Source organism: Equus przewalskii, chromosome 10 (assembly GCF_037783145.1).
Source record: "Equus przewalskii isolate Varuska chromosome 10, EquPr2, whole genome shotgun sequence".
In the NCBI taxonomy this organism is placed as follows: Eukaryota; Metazoa; Chordata; class Mammalia; order Perissodactyla; family Equidae; genus Equus; species Equus przewalskii.
Window position 1 is genome coordinate 47534481 of NC_091840.1, and position 20520 is coordinate 47555000.

At 39.9% G+C, this 20520-nt stretch overlaps 1 protein-coding gene and 1 pseudogene across 7 annotated transcripts in view; both read right to left on the reverse strand.

The window, feature by feature from the left end:
* The window catches only part of ANKFY1 (ankyrin repeat and FYVE domain containing 1), an 89500-nt gene that overhangs the window by 28661 nt on the left and 40319 nt on the right, over positions 1-20520 (reverse strand). For all 7 annotated transcript variants that reach the window (XR_011523183.1, XR_011523185.1, XR_011523184.1 and 4 more), the window contains 4 exons: positions 17997-18120; positions 16758-16907; positions 15282-15447; positions 801-1005 (listed from right to left, as the gene is read on the reverse strand). Coding sequence is in view for 4 of the 7 variants with exons in the window: in XM_070560964.1 (XP_070417065.1) it covers positions 801-1005; positions 15282-15447; positions 16758-16907; positions 17997-18120 (645 nt within the window). In the remaining 3 variants the exon portion in view is untranslated. The remainder of the gene's footprint in view (positions 1-800; positions 1006-15281; positions 15448-16757; positions 16908-17996; positions 18121-20520) is intronic.
* LOC103558313 (histone RNA hairpin-binding protein pseudogene) lies at positions 2243-2942 on the reverse strand (annotated as a pseudogene).

The following is a 20520-nucleotide window of genomic DNA, read 5'->3' on the forward strand; positions in this document are numbered from 1 at the left end:
CACATGATATTGAGAGTTCACGGAGATCCATCTTATTTAAGTAATTTATCCTTCACATAAATCTATTTTCCTATTCTGACAACTTCACAGAACTCTTTTCTTATTTTTTGAGAGGGTTTTCAAAGGTATAAAATACTGAGCTGCTTTGATGAAAAGTGGGTCCCGTTTGTTGGTGATTCAGGAGGCTTAACCCCCCTTCAGTGCTTCCCACGCTGCTGTCCCAAAGACAAGAAGCCCTTTCTTAGATTCTAAACCACAAGGAATCCTCAACTAAATATTTCTGGGAAAGGGCAAAAGGAACAGGACAGCTACTGTCAAATATGCAGAGGGCTGTGCTGTAGGAGACGGCAGGCTGTGCAGACAGAGTCGTCTGAAGTGGGAGTACTTACAAGAAGGTAGAATTGGGTTTAATACAGAGAATTTCCCAACAATAAGACCTCATGGAAATAGAACAGGTTGCCTTGAGATAGTGTAACCCTCTTCAAAGCATCCAAGCAACGCTAACAAAGCTGCTGGAAGAAGGTTCCCTGGGAAGAGTTGGACCAGATGACCACTCTGAAGATGCTTAAAAATCCAAGGACCTCAGTTACCCAGGATGGAAATAGTTTCTTCAAATGCTTCTGGCCTTAGCTGTGCCTCTCATTTGCATAACAAATCAATGTTTGTGTCTTCAATAAAACTCAGATTGAATAATGCTGAACTAAAAGACATGAAGAAGTCCCTGTCCACCAGTCACATGCCACTATAAAATAACATTCTGAGATTAGTGCTAAGAGCAGCCTATCTGTTCCCCAACTTACCTGCCCTTGTTGTCCTGCATGTTGGGGTTGGCACCAGCCTGCAGGAGGGCCTCTGCAATCTGTGCCATCTCAGACATCACATCTGCTGAGTGTTTCTTTGAACTGTACAATGCCACAAGGTGCAATGGTGTCTCCTGGGCACCCAATGTAGCAGCATTGACATGGGCCCCACTCTTAATGAGGAAAGTGGCAGTGAAGAGATCTCCTTGAAAAGAAACAATAGAAGAAATGGTCACATATGAGACCACCCAGGGCAAGCTATTCTGGCCAATGCTTCCTCAAAAAGGCACCAGTAGGGGCCGGCCCTGTAGCCTAGTGGTTAAGTTCAGTGTGCTTCACTTCAGTAGCCCGGGTTTGTGGGTTCAGATCCCAGGAACAGACCTACACCACTCATCAGCCATCCTGTGGCAGTGACCCACATATAAAACAGAGGAAGACTGGCACAGATATTAGCTCAGGGCTAAACTTCCTCAGCCAAAAAAAAAAGGCACCAGTAACTACAGACAAAGAAGAGAGACAACAGGCATGTCTAAAGTGGAACCTCTTGGGACACCTGTTAATGGTAATTCATCATCAAGATCATGAAGTTATAATTTAAATTCAAAAAGGGCTTTTTCTGACAATCAACCCTCAAAAAGGGTTCCAAGATTCCTCCCCAACACAACTTATCTCCCTCTCTCATTTCCTGACCACATCTGTACCTAAGCTACACTTACCCCCAACCTGCTGTACTTGCACACAGGTTCCTGTTCAGAGCAAGACCATGTCTAATTGATTTATTATCATTACAAAGATTCTCTGAGTTTCTCAATCTCATTACATACAAATATAACAGTCTTAAAAAGAAGTTTGTAATTGAGTATTTAATAAAGAATCTGTACACATTACCATTTACAGAAAATTCACATTAAATTAACTGGTTGTAAAAACAAAACTTCTTTCTGAGTCCCTTCCATTGCCTTAACTCTTGGAGCAGTACAGGCAGAAGAGTCTATCTAGGACTACTTACAAATACCAAATTAAGACTGAATAACTTACATAAAATCCCATAATTTCAACAGCTCAAACTACCATCTTTGACTATTCCATGTTCTGTATGAGGGGAAAAAAACTACCCTGACACCTTGAGAAAAGGTCAAGAATTAACTTTTTGCAAAGATATTAAAGGTATACAATTCTGAAAATACTCTGTCAGATACGAGCAAAGAAAAGCTGACTCTAGATTGATTCTGTGAATATGTGGTTAAATTCAGAACCAACCAACCTAACAGGTGGCAATTCCATGTTAAAAATACTATGGAAAACCAGTTAAAGTATATTTGTCAAGTTAACTTGGAGGATGATAGGGATTAAGCAATTAAGTTTGTTGTAAAATTACTTAAAATTCAATATTCCTTGGATTTAGTTCCATTTACAATTTAAAACATGCAAAAAAACTCACTATACATAAAATTAATGTTTCCTAAGAAAATAAGGCACGATAACAATGCATCACAAGATAATGAACTATTAACAAAGAAATCATCCAGTTATAAACGCACAACGCCTACTCTAAGGCATTCCATCTAGTTGGGTGAAAGCAATTGTTTCTTTCAGTGGCCTCCAGGTGGCACCACTGAGCTCATGGCCTGGAAGTCTTTCAAATCAAATTTATCCTTTCCTGGTCAGTCCACATGTCTCATTTTGATAAGTGTGTCAGAGTACACATCTAAGTCTTCCCAAAAGCTCATCTGGGATTCAGAGGTACTTTCTGTAGATTCTGTCCCTTTCACCAAGATCTACGGAATGAATTTCTTGCAAATTACTTCCTTCTTCAGGTGGAAGATCCCAAAGATGCAGAGCAATCTCCCAGGTTGATTTGCTGGCCCCACGGTCCTTGACCCCACTTCTTAAATTTGCTGGAGGTCTTGGGATGAATTCCAGGCTGTTGAAGGTGCCGTGGAACTTCTTTACTATATCGATCATAGGCAACGGTGTTGTCTCTATAGCTGGTCTGTCTTTGTCTTTGCATCAGCACACTTTTGTCTATGTCTAATTCTGTTAGCATTGCAGATGCACAATCCTTTGAATCACAACTTCCAGATGATGATTTTCTCTTACAAAGTCACTTATAAGTTTTCTTTTATATCTTGCAATAGCATTTCATCTTCTTCAACTATACTTCTGCAGTATAAACATCTAGAATTTCAGGAGTGATGGAGCTCTCAAGTCTGTTATCAGTACAGTCATGTGCCGCATAATGACGTTTTGATGTGGACGTCAATGATGGACCACATATATGATGGTCGTCCCTTAAGATTAGTACCATATAGCCTAGGTATGTAGTGGGCTACACCATCTAGATTTAGGTAAGTACACTCTGTGATGTTTGCACGATGACGAAATCATCTAATGATGCCATTCTTAGAATGTATTACTGTTGTTAAGCAACACATGAGTGTATTCCTATGCTCATTTTCATCTGAATATGTGGGTTTCCTCAGGTCTTCTGTGGACATGGAATTTCAAAATCACCTAGTTTTCAACAATTCCCACCTGCTCTAACTTTTGTCCAAGGGACTATCTTGCTAGAGAATGTGAGCTCTGGCATTAAGGTGGCTAGGCCACCACAGGCCCCTCAGATGTTGATTGGTCCATGTCTGATTTATTTTTGTATCCACTACTGTCTTGTACAAAATAGGCACCAGGGAAATGTTTGGGAAGGAAATGGATTCACTGGTTAAGGCTGTTAGGTTACACTTTAACACACTGGTTCTAATTCCAGTCAGTTAGAACTTTAGATAACTTAAGACTTCTCTAGCCCCTCCCGAAATATTTTCATTCTTCTGCCCCCAATCTTTTCTTAGGGGGTGGGGGAAGGTGCAATCTTTACACACATCATGTGCAAAGGATCAAAGCTTAGATTTCTTTACAATAGGATGTTGGATGAGCTCTGAAAGCAACAGGTAACATGCATACCAGGGGCCTAGGCTGCGTCAGGCTTTTGCTATCTGTATATACATACACATAGTAGGGTTCTCAGTAGAGCCTTAATGAGTAGTAGGAACAAACCCCACAGAGATTCAGTCTAGGAGAAAATATGGAAAAACAACACATTAGTAATAGAATAAGATATCCTAGAGAAAAGTCACTTACATTCTGGAAGTGGAAAGAAAATTTAGAATTATTAGGACAGAGTGCCTTAAAATGAAAACTCTGATATATAAGATACTGGGAGAGAGGTGGAATATGGTTTCATTACCCTTAAGCTTGGCATATATTCCACACTAAGAGATAAACAGATAGCAAAACAAGATAGGTCAACGAAAACTTATAATATAGTATACATGCGGAAGATAAACCGGGCAATACTGCACAGAGAAATAAGAGCACAGGAAAACCTACCAATGGCTGGATTCAGATGGAAGGAATAAAAAAATTTTCTATCTTAAGCCCTCTTAAAAGGATTATAGCTTTTAGATTAGATTTCCTTTATTAATACAAGCCAATTTTTTTTTTTACTTATACATACATACACATATGCACCTCACACAAAAAATTATTTAGGAATTATTGGAAATTGAAAATTGATAATGTTTTACATTAAAAGAAAGTCAGATGGGTACACAATCTAGAGGAATAAGATAACTGACATGAAAGGTGCTGAACAAAAGTGGGGAACAGAGGACACCAAGAGCACCACGTATAAAGTTTGTCATGAAGAAAATTTCTAATACATTTAGAAAGATTTCCACCAAAAACAGTTAAAAACTGTTTGGTGCTTCAAACTTTCAGTTACTTCATCACTTCATTCATTGAGACTGACAGGTAAATGAGGCATTACTATAATGACTTGTCCACATCAAAACATTCCTAACAAGAGAGGGGGCAGAGCAAAATGGCGGGGTGAGCTGACCCGGGATTCTCTCCCCTCCAAAATACAGCAAAAGATTGGAAGAACTGAATTTCAGAGAATAAACATAATGCCAGCTCATTAGAGACCTACAATACCAAGAAGGCAGAGATCATAAACCTTGCAGACAGCCTTGGAGGCGCTGGAACGATAGGAGAGAACATCGCTCCCTCCCCTAGAGTCTGCGATCGCTGCGGCGAGGGTCGGGAAGGAGCAGGGGAAGGGCTGTGCGACCAGGGGATCATCCAGGACTCCTGCCGCTGATTCAGTGGAGACCCGCTGATGGGGGAAAGCTTCCATCCGTGGGGATCCCATAAATCAAGGGCTTTGGGAGATCAGAGAACAGAACTGATCTGAACCCAGACCGGTGCGTGTGAGTAACAGCCCCCCCCCACCCCCGCGCAAAGCCAGTGGGCGCAGCCATCTTGCCCCAAGGCGGAGAGCTCATAACACACCGCTCTCGACCCCCATCTAGTGGCGACAGGCTGTAACTGCCACTGAATTCTACCACCATGAGAAAAAACCGCTCCTCTACCATCCAGCAATTTATAAAAGCCCCAGACCAGAAGGAAAACAATAAAAACATAGAATTAAGTCCTCAGGACTTGGAAGTAGGTAAACTAAGTGACAATGAGTTCAGAGCAGCTATAATCAAAAAACTCAATGAGGTAGACAGAAAGATAGAGAAACAAGGTGAGTTCTGGAGTTACTTCACAAAAGAGATTGAAATCATAAAGAAGAATCAAACAGAATTACTTGAGATGAAAAACACAATGGACCAGATAAAACAGAATACGGATTCCCTGAATGCCCGTGTAGACAACACAGAGGAGCAAATTAGCATAATCGAAGATAGACAGGCTAAATGGCACCAGACAGAGGAAGAAAGAGAACTAAGAATTAAAAAAAAATGAGGAAAATCTCCGAGAGATAATGGATTCAATGAGGAGTAAGAACATAAGGATCATAGGAATTCCAGAGAATATGGAAAAGGAAAATGGAGCAGAAAGTGTGCTTAACGAAATTATTGAAGAGAACTTCCCAAATCTAGGGATCGACGGAGAAATGTGTGTAGAGGAGGGTTTTAGATCTCCTAGATTTGTCAATGTAAAAAGACCTACAGCAAGGCACATAGTAGTAAAGTTGGCAAAAAGGGAATATAAGGAAAGAATACTCAGGGAAGTAAGAAAAAAAAAGAGAATAACCTATAAAGGAGCCCCTATCAGACTGTCAGCGGATTTCTCTACAGAAACCCTACAAGCTAGGAGACAATGGAGTGACATATTCAAAGCTTTAAAGGATAAAAATCTTCAGCCAAGAATACTCTATCCAGCAAGAATTTCCTTCAGATATGAGGGAGAAATTAAATCTTTTCCAGACAAACAAAAGTTAAGGGAATTTGTAACCAAAAACCCTCCATTACAAGAAATCCTCAAGAAGGCTCTCATACCTGAAAAAAGAAAAAAGGGAGCAAGGGGACACAATCCACAGACTAGGGAGAGCGATGGATAGAACCAGAACAGGATAGCAAATATTCAATTATAGCATTAGGGTAAAGGTAAGGAAACTACCAAAACAAGGGCGATCTTAGCACTCTAACTACCAATTAATAACATGAGTTGGAATAAAAAATGAAAATAATTATTTAGGAGGGGAAGAGCAAAGGGTCTTAATCAGTATTGGTCAAGTAAGTAAGAGACCACCAGAGAATAGACTATATTATACACGAGATTCTAAATACAAACTTCAAGGTAGACACTAAAATAAAGTACAGAACAGGGTCACAAATCATAAATAAGGAAAAATCTAAGAAACCCAGCATAAGAAATCGCAGTATTAAATGGGTAGTCTAAAGCAAACTGGAAAAGAAATGCAGGAAAACAAGATAATGAGCGACAGATTAACAGCACTAAGTCCACATGCATCAATAATCACTCTCAATGTGAACAGATTGAACTCTCCAATAAAAAGACACAGAGTGGCAAAATGGATTAAAGAACAAGATCCAACAATTTGTTGCCTCCAGGAAACACACCTCAGCCCCAAGGACAAACACAGACTCAGGGTGAAGGGGTGGAGGACAATACTTCAAGCAAATATCAAGGAAAAAAAGGCAGGTGTTGCAATTCTCATATCACACCAAGTGGATTTCAAAATAAGACAGGTAAAGAGAGACACAGAGGGACAATATATAAAGATCAAAGGGACACTTCATCAAAAAGAAATAACGCTTATAAATATCTATGCACCCAACACAGGAGCACCAAGATTCATAAAGCAACTATTAACCGACCTAAAGGAAGATGTTAAAAACAACACAATAATAGTAGGGGACCTCAACACCCCACTCACATCAATGGACAGATCATCCAGACAGAAAATCAACAAGGAAATAGTGGAGCTAAATGAAAAACTAAAACAATTGGACTTAATAGACATATACAGATCACTTCACCCTAAAAGAGCTGAATACACATTCTTCTCAAGTGCACATGGAACATTCTCTAGGATAGACCATATGTTGGGAAACAAGGCAAGCCTCTACAAATTTTTAAAAATTGAAATAATAACAAGCATCTTCTCAGATTATAGTGCTATAAGGCTAGAAATTAATTACAAGAAAAAAGCTGAGAAAGGCACAAAGATGTGGAGACTAAACAACACACTACTGAACAAGCAATGGATCATTGAAGAAATTAAAGAAGAAATAAAAAAATACCTGGAAACAAATGAAAATGATAGCATGCCATACCAACTCATATGGGATACAGCAAAAGCTGTATTAAGAGGAAAATTCATCGCAATACAGGCACATCTTAACAAACAAGAAAAATCCCAAATAAGCAACCTTAAAGCACACCTAACTGAACTAGAGAAAAAAGAACAAATGAAGCCCAAAGTCAGCAGAAGGAGAGAAATAATAAAAATCAGAGCAGAAATAAATACTATTGAAACGAAAAAGGCAGTAGAAAGGATCAATGAGACAAAGAGCTGGTTCTTTGAGAAGATAAATAAAATTGACAAACCACTAGCCAGACTTACAAAGAAAAAAAGGGAGAAAGCTCAAATAAACAAAATCAGAAATGAGCGAGGAGAAATAACAACAGACTCTGCAGAAATACAACAGATTATAAGAGAATACTACAAAAAACTATATGCCAACAGAATGGATAACCTAGAGGAAATGGATAAATTCTTAGACTCCTACAATCTCCCAAAGCTCACTCAAGAAGAGGCAGACAATTTGAACAGACCAATCACAAGGAAAGAGATTGAAACAGCAATCAAAAACATCCCAAAGAATAAAACCCCAGGACCAGATGGCTTTCCTGGGGAATTCTACCAAACTTTCAAAGAGGATTTAATACTTATCCTTTTCAAGCTATTCCAAAAAATTAGGGAAGATGGAACACTTCCTAACACATTCTATGAGGCCAACATCACACTGATACCAAAACCTGACAAGGACACCACGAAAAAAGAGAACTACAGGCCAATATCACTGATGAACATAGATGCAAAAATTCTAAACAAAATTTTGGCAACCAGAATTCAGCAATTCATCAAAAGAATCATACATCAGGATCAGGTGGGATTCATACCAGGGACACAGGGATGGTTCAACATCCGCAAATCAATCAACGTGATACACCACATCAACAAACTGAGGAATAAAAACCACATGATCATCTCAATAGATGCAGAGAAGGCATTTGATAAGATCCAACAGCCATTTATGATAAAAACTCTGAACAAAATGGGCATAGAAGGAAACTACCTCAACGTAATAAAGACCATATACGACAAACCCATAGCCAACATCATACTCAATGGGCAAAAAGTGAACGCCATCCCCCTGGAAACAGGAACGAGACAAGGATGTCCTCTATCACCACTCTTATTTAACATAGTACTGGAGGTCCTGGCCAGAGCAATCAGGCAAGAAAAAGGAATAAAAGGAATCCAAATAGGGAGGGAAGAAGTGAAACTCTCGCTGTTTGCAGACGACATGATCTTATATACAGAAAACCCCAAAGAATCCATTGGAAAACTGTTAGAAGTAATCAACAACTACAGCAAAGTTGCAGGGTATAAAATCAATTTGCATAAATCTGTAGCATTTCTATACTCCAGTAGTGAACCAACAGAAAAAGAACTCAAGAATACAATACCATTCACAATCACAACAAAAAGAATAAAATACCTTGGGGTAAATTTAACTAAGGAAGTGAAGGACCTATATAATAAAAATTACAAGGCCTTTCTGAGAGAATTGGATGACGACATAAGGAGATGGAAAGACATTCCACGTACATGGAGTGGAAGAATAAACATAGTTAAAATGTCCATTCTACCTAAAGCCATCTACAGATTCAACGCCATCCCAATCAGAATCCCAATGACATTCTTTACAGAATTACAACAAAGAATCCTAAAATTCATATGGGGCAACAAAAGACCCCGAATTTCTAAAGCAATCCTGAGAAAAAAGAACAAAACGGGAGGCATCACAATCCCTGACTTCAAAACATACTACAAAGCTACAGTAATCAAAACAGCATGGTACTGGTACAAAAACAGGTGCACAGATCAATGGAACAGAATTGAAAGTCCAGAAATAAAACCACACATCTATGGACAGCTTATCTTTGACAAAGGAGCTGAGGGCATACAATGGAGAAAAGAAAGTCTTTTCAACAAATGGTGCTGGGAAAACTGGAAAGCCACATGTAAAAGAATGAAAATTGACCATTCTTTTTCACCATTCACCAAAATAAACTCAAAATGGATCAAAGACCTAAAGGTGAGACCTGAAACCATAAGGCTTCTGGAAGAAAACGTAGGCAGTAAACTCTTTGACATCAGTATTAAAAGGATCTTTTCGGACACCATGCCTTCTCAGAGAAGGGAAACAATAGAAAGAATAAACAAATGGGACTTCATCAGATTAAAGAGCTTCTTCAAGGCAAATGAAAACAGGATTGAAACAAAAAAACAACCCACTAACTGGGAAAAAATATTTGCAAGTCATATATCTGACAAAGGCTTAATATCCATAATATATAAAGAACTCTCGCAACTCAACAACAAAACATCAAACAACCCAATCAAAAAATGGGCTGGAGACATGAACAGACATTTCTCCAAAGAAGATATACTGATGGCCAATAGGCACATGAAAAGATGCTCATCATCGCTGATCATCAGGGAAATGCAAATCAAAACTACACTAAGATATCACCTTACACCCGTTAGAATGACAAAAATATCTAAAACTAATAGCAACAAATGTTGGAGAGGTTGTGGAGAAAAAGGACCCTCATACACTGCTGGTGGGAATGCAAACTGGTGCAGCCACTATGGAAAACAGTATGGAGATTCCTCAAAAAATTAAAAATAGAACTACCATACGATCCAGCCATCCCACTACTGGGTATTTATCCAAAGAGCTTGAAGTCAGCAATCCCAAAAGTCCTATGCACCCCAATGTTTATTGCAGCACTGTTTACAATAGCCAAGACGTGGAAGCAACCTAAGTGTCCAGCAACAGACGAACTGATAAAGAAGATGTGGTACATATACACAATGGAATACTACTCAGCTGCAAAACAGAACAAAATCATTCCATTTGCAATAACATGGATGGACCTTGAGAGAATTATGTTAAGTGAAATAAGCCAGCGAGAGAAGGATAATCTGTGTATGACTCCACTCATATGAGGAATTTAAAATTATGGACTAAGAACAGTTTAGTGGATACCAGGGGAAAGGTGGGGTGGGGGGTGGGCACAAAGGGTGAAGTGGTGCACCTACAACATGGCTGACAAACATTAATGTACAACTGAAATTTCACAAGATTGTAACCTATCAATAACTCAATAAAAAGAAAAATTCCTAACAAGATAGTGAACAGAAAAAAAAAGGAACTCGAACAAGACAAGGGTGCCCACTCTCATCACTCTTACTCAAGATTGTACTGGAGGTTTTGGCCAGAGCAATTAGGCAAGAAAAAGGAATAAAAGGAATCTAAATAGGAAATGAAGAAGTGAAACTCTCACTGTTTGCAGACAACATGATCTTATATATAGAAAACCCTAAAGAATCCATCAGAAAACTATTAGAAATAATCAACAACTACAGTAAAGTTGCAGGGTACAAAATCAACTTACAAAAATCAGTTGCATTTTTATACTCTAAGAACTAACAGAGAACTCAAGAATACAATCCCATTTACATTCGCAACAAAAATAATAAAATATCTACGAATAAATTTAACAAAGGAGGTGAAAAGATCTATACAATGAAAACTATAAGACATTATTGAACGAAATCGATGATAACATAAAGGAAAGATATTCCACGTACATGGATTGGAGGAATACACACAGCTAAAAAGTCCATACTGTCCAAAGCAATCTACATATTCCATGCAATCCCAATCAGAATCCCGATGACATTCTTCACGGAAATAGAACAAAGAATCCTAAAATTCATATGGGGCAACAGAAGATTCTGAATAGCTAAAGCAATCCTGAGAAAAAAGAACAAAGCTGGAGGCATCACAATCACTGACTTCAAAATATTCTATAAAGCCATAGTGATCAAAACATCATGGTAATGGTACAAAAACAGACACACAGATCAATGGAACAGAAATGAAAGCCCAGAAATAAAACCACACATCTATGGACAGCTAATCTTTGACAAAGTGGCTAAGAACATACAATGGAGAAAAGACAGTCTCTTCAATAAATGGTGTTGGGAAAACTGGGCAGACACATGCAAAAGAATGAAAGTAGACCATTATCTTATGCCATACACAAAAATAAACTCAAAATGGATCAAAAGGTAAGACTTGAAACCATAAAACTTCTGGAAGATTATAGGTAGTACACTCTTTGACATTGATCTTAAAAGGATCTTTTCGAATGTCTGTCTTCTCAGACAAGGGAAATAAAAGAAAAAATAAACAAGTGGGAATCAGACTAAAGAGTTTCTGCAAGACAAAGGAAACCAGGATCAAAACAAATAGACAACCCACCAAGTGGGAGAAAATATTTGCAAATCATATATCTGACAAGGGGTTAATCTCCATAATACATAAAGAACTCACACAACTAAACAACAACAAAAAACAAACAACCTGATCAAAAAATGGGCAGAGGATATGAACAGATATTTCCCCAAAGATGATATACAGATGACCAATAGGCACATGAAAAGATGTTCAACATCACTAATCGTCAGGGAAATGCAAATCAAAACTACACTAAGATATCACCTTACACCTGTTAAAATGGCTATAATCACTAAGATAAAAAATAACAAATGTTGGAGAGGGTGTAGAGAAAAGGGAACCCTCATACAACTGCTGGTGGGAATGCAAACTGGTGCAGCCACTACGGAAAACAGTATGGAGATTCCTCAAAAAACTAAAAATAGAACTACCATATGATCCAGCTATCCCACTACTAGGTATCTAGCCAAAGAACTTGAAATCAACGTTTCAAAGTGACTTATGCACCCCTATGTTCATTGCAGCATTATTCACAATAGCCAAGACATGGGAGCAACCCAAGTGCCCATCGACGAATAATTAGATAAAGAAGATGTGGTACATACATACAATGGAATAATATTCAGCCATTAAAAAAAAGGACAAAATTCACAACAACATGGATGGACCTGGAGGGTATTATGTTAAGTGAAATAAGCCAGACAAAGACAAACACCAGATGATTTCATTGTGGAAGATAAACAAACATATGGACAAAGAGAACAGTTCAGTGGTTACCAGGGGAAAGAGGCTGGGTGGTAGGCACAGGGGGTGAAGGGCAGCACTCATATGGTGATGGATAAGTAATAATGTACAACTGAAATTTCACAATGATGAACTATTATGAACTCAATAAAATAAATTAATTAAATTAAAATTTTTAAAAAACCCACATACAATTTTTCTTTCAACATAGCTTCCTGACAGAAATTTATTCAGGGAACAGCCTGAATAACTTTTGTTATTTAACTAATACAAACTGTTATCTCATGCTGCTCTAGCTGGTGGCTTTGTCTGCAAATCTACTACAAATGAATAGACAGGAGTATCCTATTTAAGAGACCCATTGACTGATGTTAATTATTAAGTAAAATAAGCACAAGAGGAACTAGATTTTTTTTTAAAAGGAAGGATTCATCTTCTTGCCCAGATCAAGCTCATCAGAGGAGATGGCATCCCTCTGGTCACATGTATGTCTCCTGTGGACTCTCAGACACTGGCTGCCTGTTTCGTTCTTCATACAAACTGAATGGTATACTTGGTTCTTAGGAGGATCACTTACTATTTCATTTATGGATTCTAACCTGTCCAGAACCAGACCTAAATCTCAGATATTAAAGATGTTCACTCATCTTATAACAAAATTTAAGTAAGGTTAACAGGTAAATTTAAGTATATTACTCATTTTAATCATTTGGACAGGTCAACAGACTGACAGCTCAAGTTGAAGAAGGAAAAGTGAAAAAATTTCTACAGGAAATGGAGCTGGGTATGGCAATCCAAAACGGGAGCAAGGTAAGACCCACAGGCTGACCCTACCACATGGCAGCCATTGTGCTACGTATGCTACTAACTGTCTCTCACTCTCCCAACCACCAGTAAAGCAGAAATGAGTCCCGCTTTACAGACGAAGAAAAGGAGACTCAAGCGTGGTTAAGTGACTTGTCCAAGGCCACAGAGTGAGTGGATGAGCCAGGACTCAAACCCCGGTACACCCAAGCTCCAACGCCAGTGCTCTGTCTGCCACACCGCGCCACACTCTCCTAAGTTAGCAACGATCAAGTTTATCACACCCACACTGTAATCCACAGGCTTGCAGACAACTGATAAATTCTGAGTGGAAGATTAAATTGTCTGAAAACAAGCATCAAAATGCATCACCAATTCTTGGCAATTCTCGTAGCTAAGCAATCACCAAAATATTTAATAACTCGTCAAACATGTTTTTTCATCACACATAAGAATTTAGCTCCGTAAGAGGAAAGAAACATAATTCTGAGATTGTTTTTTTAGTAACAAGTGTATTTGTTTCCAAAATAAACATCTCAGACACTAAACAGTATGGGAAAGAAGAATTCCCTATGTGGTGGAAACTCTCCCCACTGAACACCCCCCCAGCGCTGAGCACCGGATGGTGTTACACAGTGCAGAGCAGCGCCTGGGAAAAATGCATCTGCTCTTGACACTGACACACTCTAAGGATTTCCTTCCCAACGATGAACAAAATTTTCCTCTTCAGCAGCCAGCAAGCTTAACACTCTAACACGTGGCTCCGAGGGACATTTATATTCAAACCTATGCCCAAAAAGGGCAGAGCTACAGCTGCAACAGGACCATATTTGAAGTAACTACATTCCACCAATTAGGAACAACTTGTGATGCTAAAAGTACAACAGAGACAATAATAGTAAAATAATGCCTAATTGGAGGAGTAAATATACATGATTAAGATGTGGGGAAACCAATATATTGTTGCTGTTGCTGTTTTGCTGAGGAAGATTCACCCTGAGCTAACACGTGTTGCCAATTTTCCTCTTTAAAAAAATTTTAACAAATTTTTTATGTGAGCTGCCGCCACAGTATGGTCACTGACAGACAAGCAGTGTGGTTCCACGTCCGGGAACTGAACCAGGGCCACAGAAGCACAGCATGCCAAACTTTAATCACTAGCCCATCGGGGCTGGCCCTAATATATTCTGCTTATGATGTCGACATGTAAACAAAAAAGTAGTCATGGCTAAGTATTTCAATCAAATCATCTATCCCTCTACAAAATAAGGCTTTCACTTTGAATACTAGAACTCTACACCTAACAGAGCTTCCCACTCTGTCTAAAAATGACTAATGCAAAGTAGAATCAGGCAGGATCCATTTGGGACTTAGGAATTAATAAGACCATGGGGAAAACAAAACAAAACAAAACTAGCACATTTTTCCCTTGAAGAGTTAATTCATTAAGATTAAAATGTTTTGATCTTAATTCTATCACTTCCATATTCTTCCCACTACTCATGGCAATATACTCAAAATATAGCTACAATTTCAAATAACTTTCCTGCAACAAAATGAAATTTTATCACTTTGCCATGACAGAAGGGAAGTCTAGTCTGTAAAACTGAAAAATCTGAAACCAAGAATATATCTAAACATTCATGGTTTTGACACTTTCCCTCTCTTACAGTAACCAATACAAGTACAGTCTTTCTAACACAATTCCTGGAGAAAGCGATGTATTGAATGAGCAAACACATCAACTGTTTACAAGTAAAAGGTATTTCTTCTGAAAGTACCATCTTTCCAGCCCTTCTTCTGGGGGCCCTACTGACACTATGAAGAGCCTAACCAGCAAGGCATAGGCAATAGCTCTTCAGTCCTTCCTCTGACCCACTGATCACAAATTCTAAATCATGCAGCTTGTGAGCACACATGCAAGAAGCCTTTGAGAAGCTGTGGAACAGGGTCAGAGGGTCATCAAAAATCACTTGGATAAAAGTAAAATTGCCCACAGAGAAAAATACCCACTTCTTCCTACCTCTCTGGATTCCTTTATGTAACAGGCTCCAGCCATTCTTGTCTACCATGTCCACATCAGCTTTGTGACTAACCAGCGTGGAGGCAATACTCTCTAGTCGGCGGGAAAGCGCGAGATCTAAAGCAAGATCTCCATTATGATCCACTTCATTCAGCTTCCCAGGGAGCTGCACAGATAAATTTGTAAATTAGCACCCGGCCAGTAGAGAATACAAGTGATTTTAATCTCTCCCACCTTGACTCTTAAATATCATCTCTTATAAAAATGTCAAATTTTAGCGCTCTAACACAGCTTACTCCCCAAATTCAACTCAATTCACAAACTTCCCTAAGGCTTTCTCAGGGCACATGCCTTTTGGGGAGCACAGAATTAATGGGGATCACAGAGCAGACCAAGCGCCATGGAAGACAATATAAGGACTAAAGGAGAAGGCAAACAGTGCTGTAGGAACACGAGTGCCAGCGCAGAGGTTCAGAGAGCCTGATGGAAAACAGCTAACATTTTTACAAAAGACTGCAGCTTAGCTATCTAATTCCTCCCAGCAGTTTCATGTCTTCCCCACACAGTGGACAGCCAAGATAAAACACACTACACTCCCATCTGGCAAGAGCAAGTGCCTTTCTTCTAAAGCAACGTGGTAGAGAGAATAATAGCTCCCAAAGACGTCCATGTCCTAACCCCCGGAACCTGTGAGTATGTCACCTCACGTGATGAAAGGCACTTTGCAGATACTATTAAGGTTAAGGACCTTGAGGTGGGGACAGTGTCCTGGATTATCCAGGAGGGCCCAATCTGTCTAATCACATAAGTCCCTAAAAGGGAAAGGGGGAAGTAGAAGAGTAGGTCAGAGAGATGTGACATGAGAAGGACCTGATTCACCACCATAGGCTTTGAAAATAGCGAGCGGGGGCCATGAGCTGGGGAACGTGGTGGTCTCTAGAAGCTGAAAATGGCCCTCCACGAACAGCCAGCAGGAAACAGGGACGTTGGTCCCATAACCACAAGGAACTGCATTCTGCCAACAACCCACACGAGCGGGAAACGGATTCTCCCCTAGAGGCTCCAGAACGGAGCACAGCTGCCGACACCCTGGCTTTAGACGGACGATGTCTGTACCAGACCTTCAACCTACAAAACCGGAAGGTAATAAACTGATGTTGTTTTCAGCCACTATGTTTGTGGTCATTTCTCACAGCGGCAAAAGGAAACTACAACAGATTTTAGTACTGGAAATTGGGTAGTGCTGTAACAACAACCTAAACATGCAGACGTGGCTTTGGAATTGGGCAATGGGCAGAAGATGGAAGAATTCTGAGGAGCATGATAAAAAAACTCAGATTTCCTTGAACAAACTACTAGCAAAAATATATACATTAAAGATTATGCCAGTGATGGCTCAGGAAGAAGTGAGGAGCATTACAAATGAAGTATAGTTTTGGGAAAAGGTAAGAAAAATGGCAAAAACAGCTACAGTACCTGTGAATCCATTTCGATTAGATAAAGGAAGACCACATCTTCTCTCTCTACTTTGATAGCTTTATGTAATGGGTACTCAGTCTTGGATTTGATCATTTTGTACAACAACTGGGCACTCATGCTGCTGAAGTCCTCCTTTCGTAAGTCATCCTAAGGATTAAAAAATAGTGAGAAGCAGAACAGATTCAACATAACAATAACAACAACTGACATCTACTAAGAAGCCCTTAGAATGTGTCTGGCCTTACTTTAAAGGGCTTAACGTTTCCCAACTCATTTAATTCTCAAGGAACCCTTAGGAGGTAGGTACTGCTATCACCCTCACTTTACAGACGAAGAAAGTAAAGCATCAAGAGGCTCAATCACTCGCCCAGGCTCACACAGTGAGTCAATGGCCGCGCCAGGATCTGGAGCCCAGAGGGCCCCCTCCCGAGCCTGCTGTCTTTCCCACAGCACTGCGGTGCCTCTCAGTGAGACGGCAAAGCACAAGCAACGCTGACGCCCACGAAGGATGCAGTCAGGAGGAGCCCTCCACAGGGGAGAGAATACAGTCTCCCCCACCCCACCCTACAAAGATGGCAATTACAGAACTAACCGGAACTTCCACAAACAATTCACTCCACCTAGTCACAGCTGGTCTCTACTATGGCAGATCCCTAAGTTTCTACTATTTTAGCAGAAAGGTTACCATTTCTGTTTCAAATTTTAAATCCAGTTCTCTTAGACACTTTTCCTCACAATGTTACTGAATACCAAACAATTTGCAGAAACTAGGTTATAAAACATAGCACTAGCCACGACTTTTTTAAAAATGCAAAATAGACAACATATCAAAGAAATGCAAAAGCTGTTCTTTATGATGAAAGCTACCTAAGAAGGGCAAATCTACATTTAACAATGCTCTCTTCACGATGGAGAAAGCCAGGGAAAGCCCCAAAATGGCGCTGCACCTCCGGCCTGCTGCCCCGCCTTTTCCCAGCTCAGGCACAGCTGCAGCTTCTGCAGATGGAGGGTGAAGGCAGGTGTGCCCTCATTCCAAGCCTGTTTCTTGACCTGAGCTATCTTCTGCCCCTCTACTCTGGAATCAGAACTACGAGACTTCTATAGCCAAAAAGAATCTCACAGATCATCAGATGCAACTACTTAGCCTTCAATTTTGTAATAAGAGGAGATTAGGAGATTAGGTCTTTTGACTTGCAGTGAGGGTGCTTTGTCCACACGCCTCCATCTCTCACTCACCCAATGACTGGCAATAATCTCCGCACAGTAGTTCATCAGTGTGCTGGCGTTCAGCTCCTCTGCAGTCTGGTAGAAGCGAATACAGTTCCTGACGTTCACCAGAGACATAACACCCTTCTCACATCTACAAGAGAACATTAATAATGAACAGTATTATTAGGACAAATACACTCATAAATGAGCAAACCAAATCATCTGTGTACTGGCTGGCTATGTCCAATAACACTAAAATGTAAGGTTAAGCAAAGAAGTTAAGAATAAATTATAGCTGAGCTACCATATTTTAAAAGTATTAGAATTTCATTATGATATTATATTGTTCATTCTGGTCAGAATCAAAATAACCTGTAAATAAACACGCTAAGCACAACCCCACAACTGCCTTAAAAGTAATCACATGAAACTCGCTGATCATATACACAGGAAATTATAAAATCAAACACACAATGGATCAAATCCAGAACTTTGGTATTTAATTGTATAGGACGTGTTTGTAGTTCCCACTAGCACAACTCCATTATGCAACCACTGTGGCGTAGAAATAGCTTCAAACACAAGGCTCTATGTCTCAATACATTAACACCTCCTTAAAAGTCCTCCCGAAAGGTGAACTGGGTGGTATGTGATTATAACTCAATAAAGCTGTTTTTTCAAAAGCCCCCTTAAATACCCTACCATGTATAGAAACAACTGAGTTAAGAGAGTCAAACCATACTAGACCAAGACAGAGAAAAACTGGCTACACCGGATGTCCCACAAAGCTTGGTAACAACAACAATGGGACTCTCACAATCCTTAATAAGAAAGCACCAACCATGTCAGGCAAGAGAGGGCTGCACGCAGGCGAGGAGGCCTCTCTCCGGTAGCACAAAGCTGGCACACATCTTAGCGTAGAGGATGCAGCACTGGCAGACAGACCCAGGCCTCTACCGCCCTAGAATCCCCGGGAACCCTAGTGAGCCTCCACGGACCAGGCCTGCGGGGAAGGAGGCCGGCGGCAGCTCCCTCCTCCCCCCTTACCTGCACATCTCCCTGCAAATCAAGTTCCCCTCCAAGCGCAGCACAGAGGTATTCCCCGACACCCCACCATTGCTTCCTCTGTCCCAGAGGCCCCACGAAAACCTTTTTCTGATCACATAGGGTGGAATGTAGTGATGAGAGCAAAATGAACTGTGAGGTAAGAAAACCTGAGCTGAGATCCACTGAATTCTACAGGTCAAATTATATGTGCTCTCATGCCCCATCTCCCCCTCTGTAAAATGAGGATAATACTCTATTTCAGAGGCTTAGAAGATCTTTGTGTGTCCTGCAAGATAAAGGAAAACCATATAAACTGCACAGCATGAGGTGCACAACAGGCGTGCTCGTAAGTTTGAGGTCTTTCTCAAGGAAGTTGCATAATGTAATAACTAATATGAATGGGTTTTACTACTACTATAAATAAGAATGACTGGCTAGCAGATAATTCCCAATTTTAACAGATGAAGTTTAGTTAACAGAAGCTGAAAAAACCATGGGAGTGGGAGATGGGGGGAGAAAGGAGGCGAGTCATGAGAAAGACCTAGGAAGAACGAGGAACAAACTCCAAAACCCTGTGAGACCATTGGTTAGAAGCAAGAATAATCCTGGAGTCATCTGTCCAGCTAGCAGTAAATGTAGGCACCTATTTTATTACAAGACCTATGCTTAAGTGCTTTGTTTTTAAGTAACACAGCTGACTTGGTGGAAAGAAGCATCTCCCTCAGGGCACTTTTAACCATATTGTTAAAGATCTAAAGAAGTTACTATAATAATGAGTAACAATGTTCTATTTCCAGGCCTCCACTGTACCACTAGTTTCCCTAAACTCACAGCCGATGAAGTCATTCTGACCTCGCCTATGAAGTCAGAGCATTCCAGGCGAAAAGTCTTCTTTTCAGATATACCAAACTTTTACCACTTTTAGAATGACAAATATCCACGGTCTTGCCATTGTAACGTCCTAACATGTGGTATAACCTCGGGGAGCATGGACTCACATTCGTAGAGCACTTTACAAAGCACATTTACAGACAGATGCTAAACTCCATTCTCTTCCTTCCTACTGCCAAATGACACTGCATCAAGACACTCAACTATGCTTCCCGAGGACAGATGTTTTGTTACAACTGGCAGACAAGTCATTCTCACTAAACTCTGGGATCCCCAGAGTGCCATTCACTATGTGGACAGCCTATTAATAGTAACTGACATGATTTACACAACTGAAGAACATGTAATCTTATTTAGAAATTCAGATTTTTACTTCATATCTTCTCTTTGAAAAGTAGCCAGACAGACTAACTTTGCTCTGAAGGGATTTTAGTGTTGTTGATACATCTTTTTCATTGTAGAGGACAAAAACGATACTCTGGATGCACGAAAACAATAAACCTAATTTTTAAAGTATAAAATCAAGCATATATTTAAGCATCTCACAAATTCCTGTCTACTTTTGCTATCAACCCCATGTGCATGAATATGAGAGACATGGAAAAATCATTGA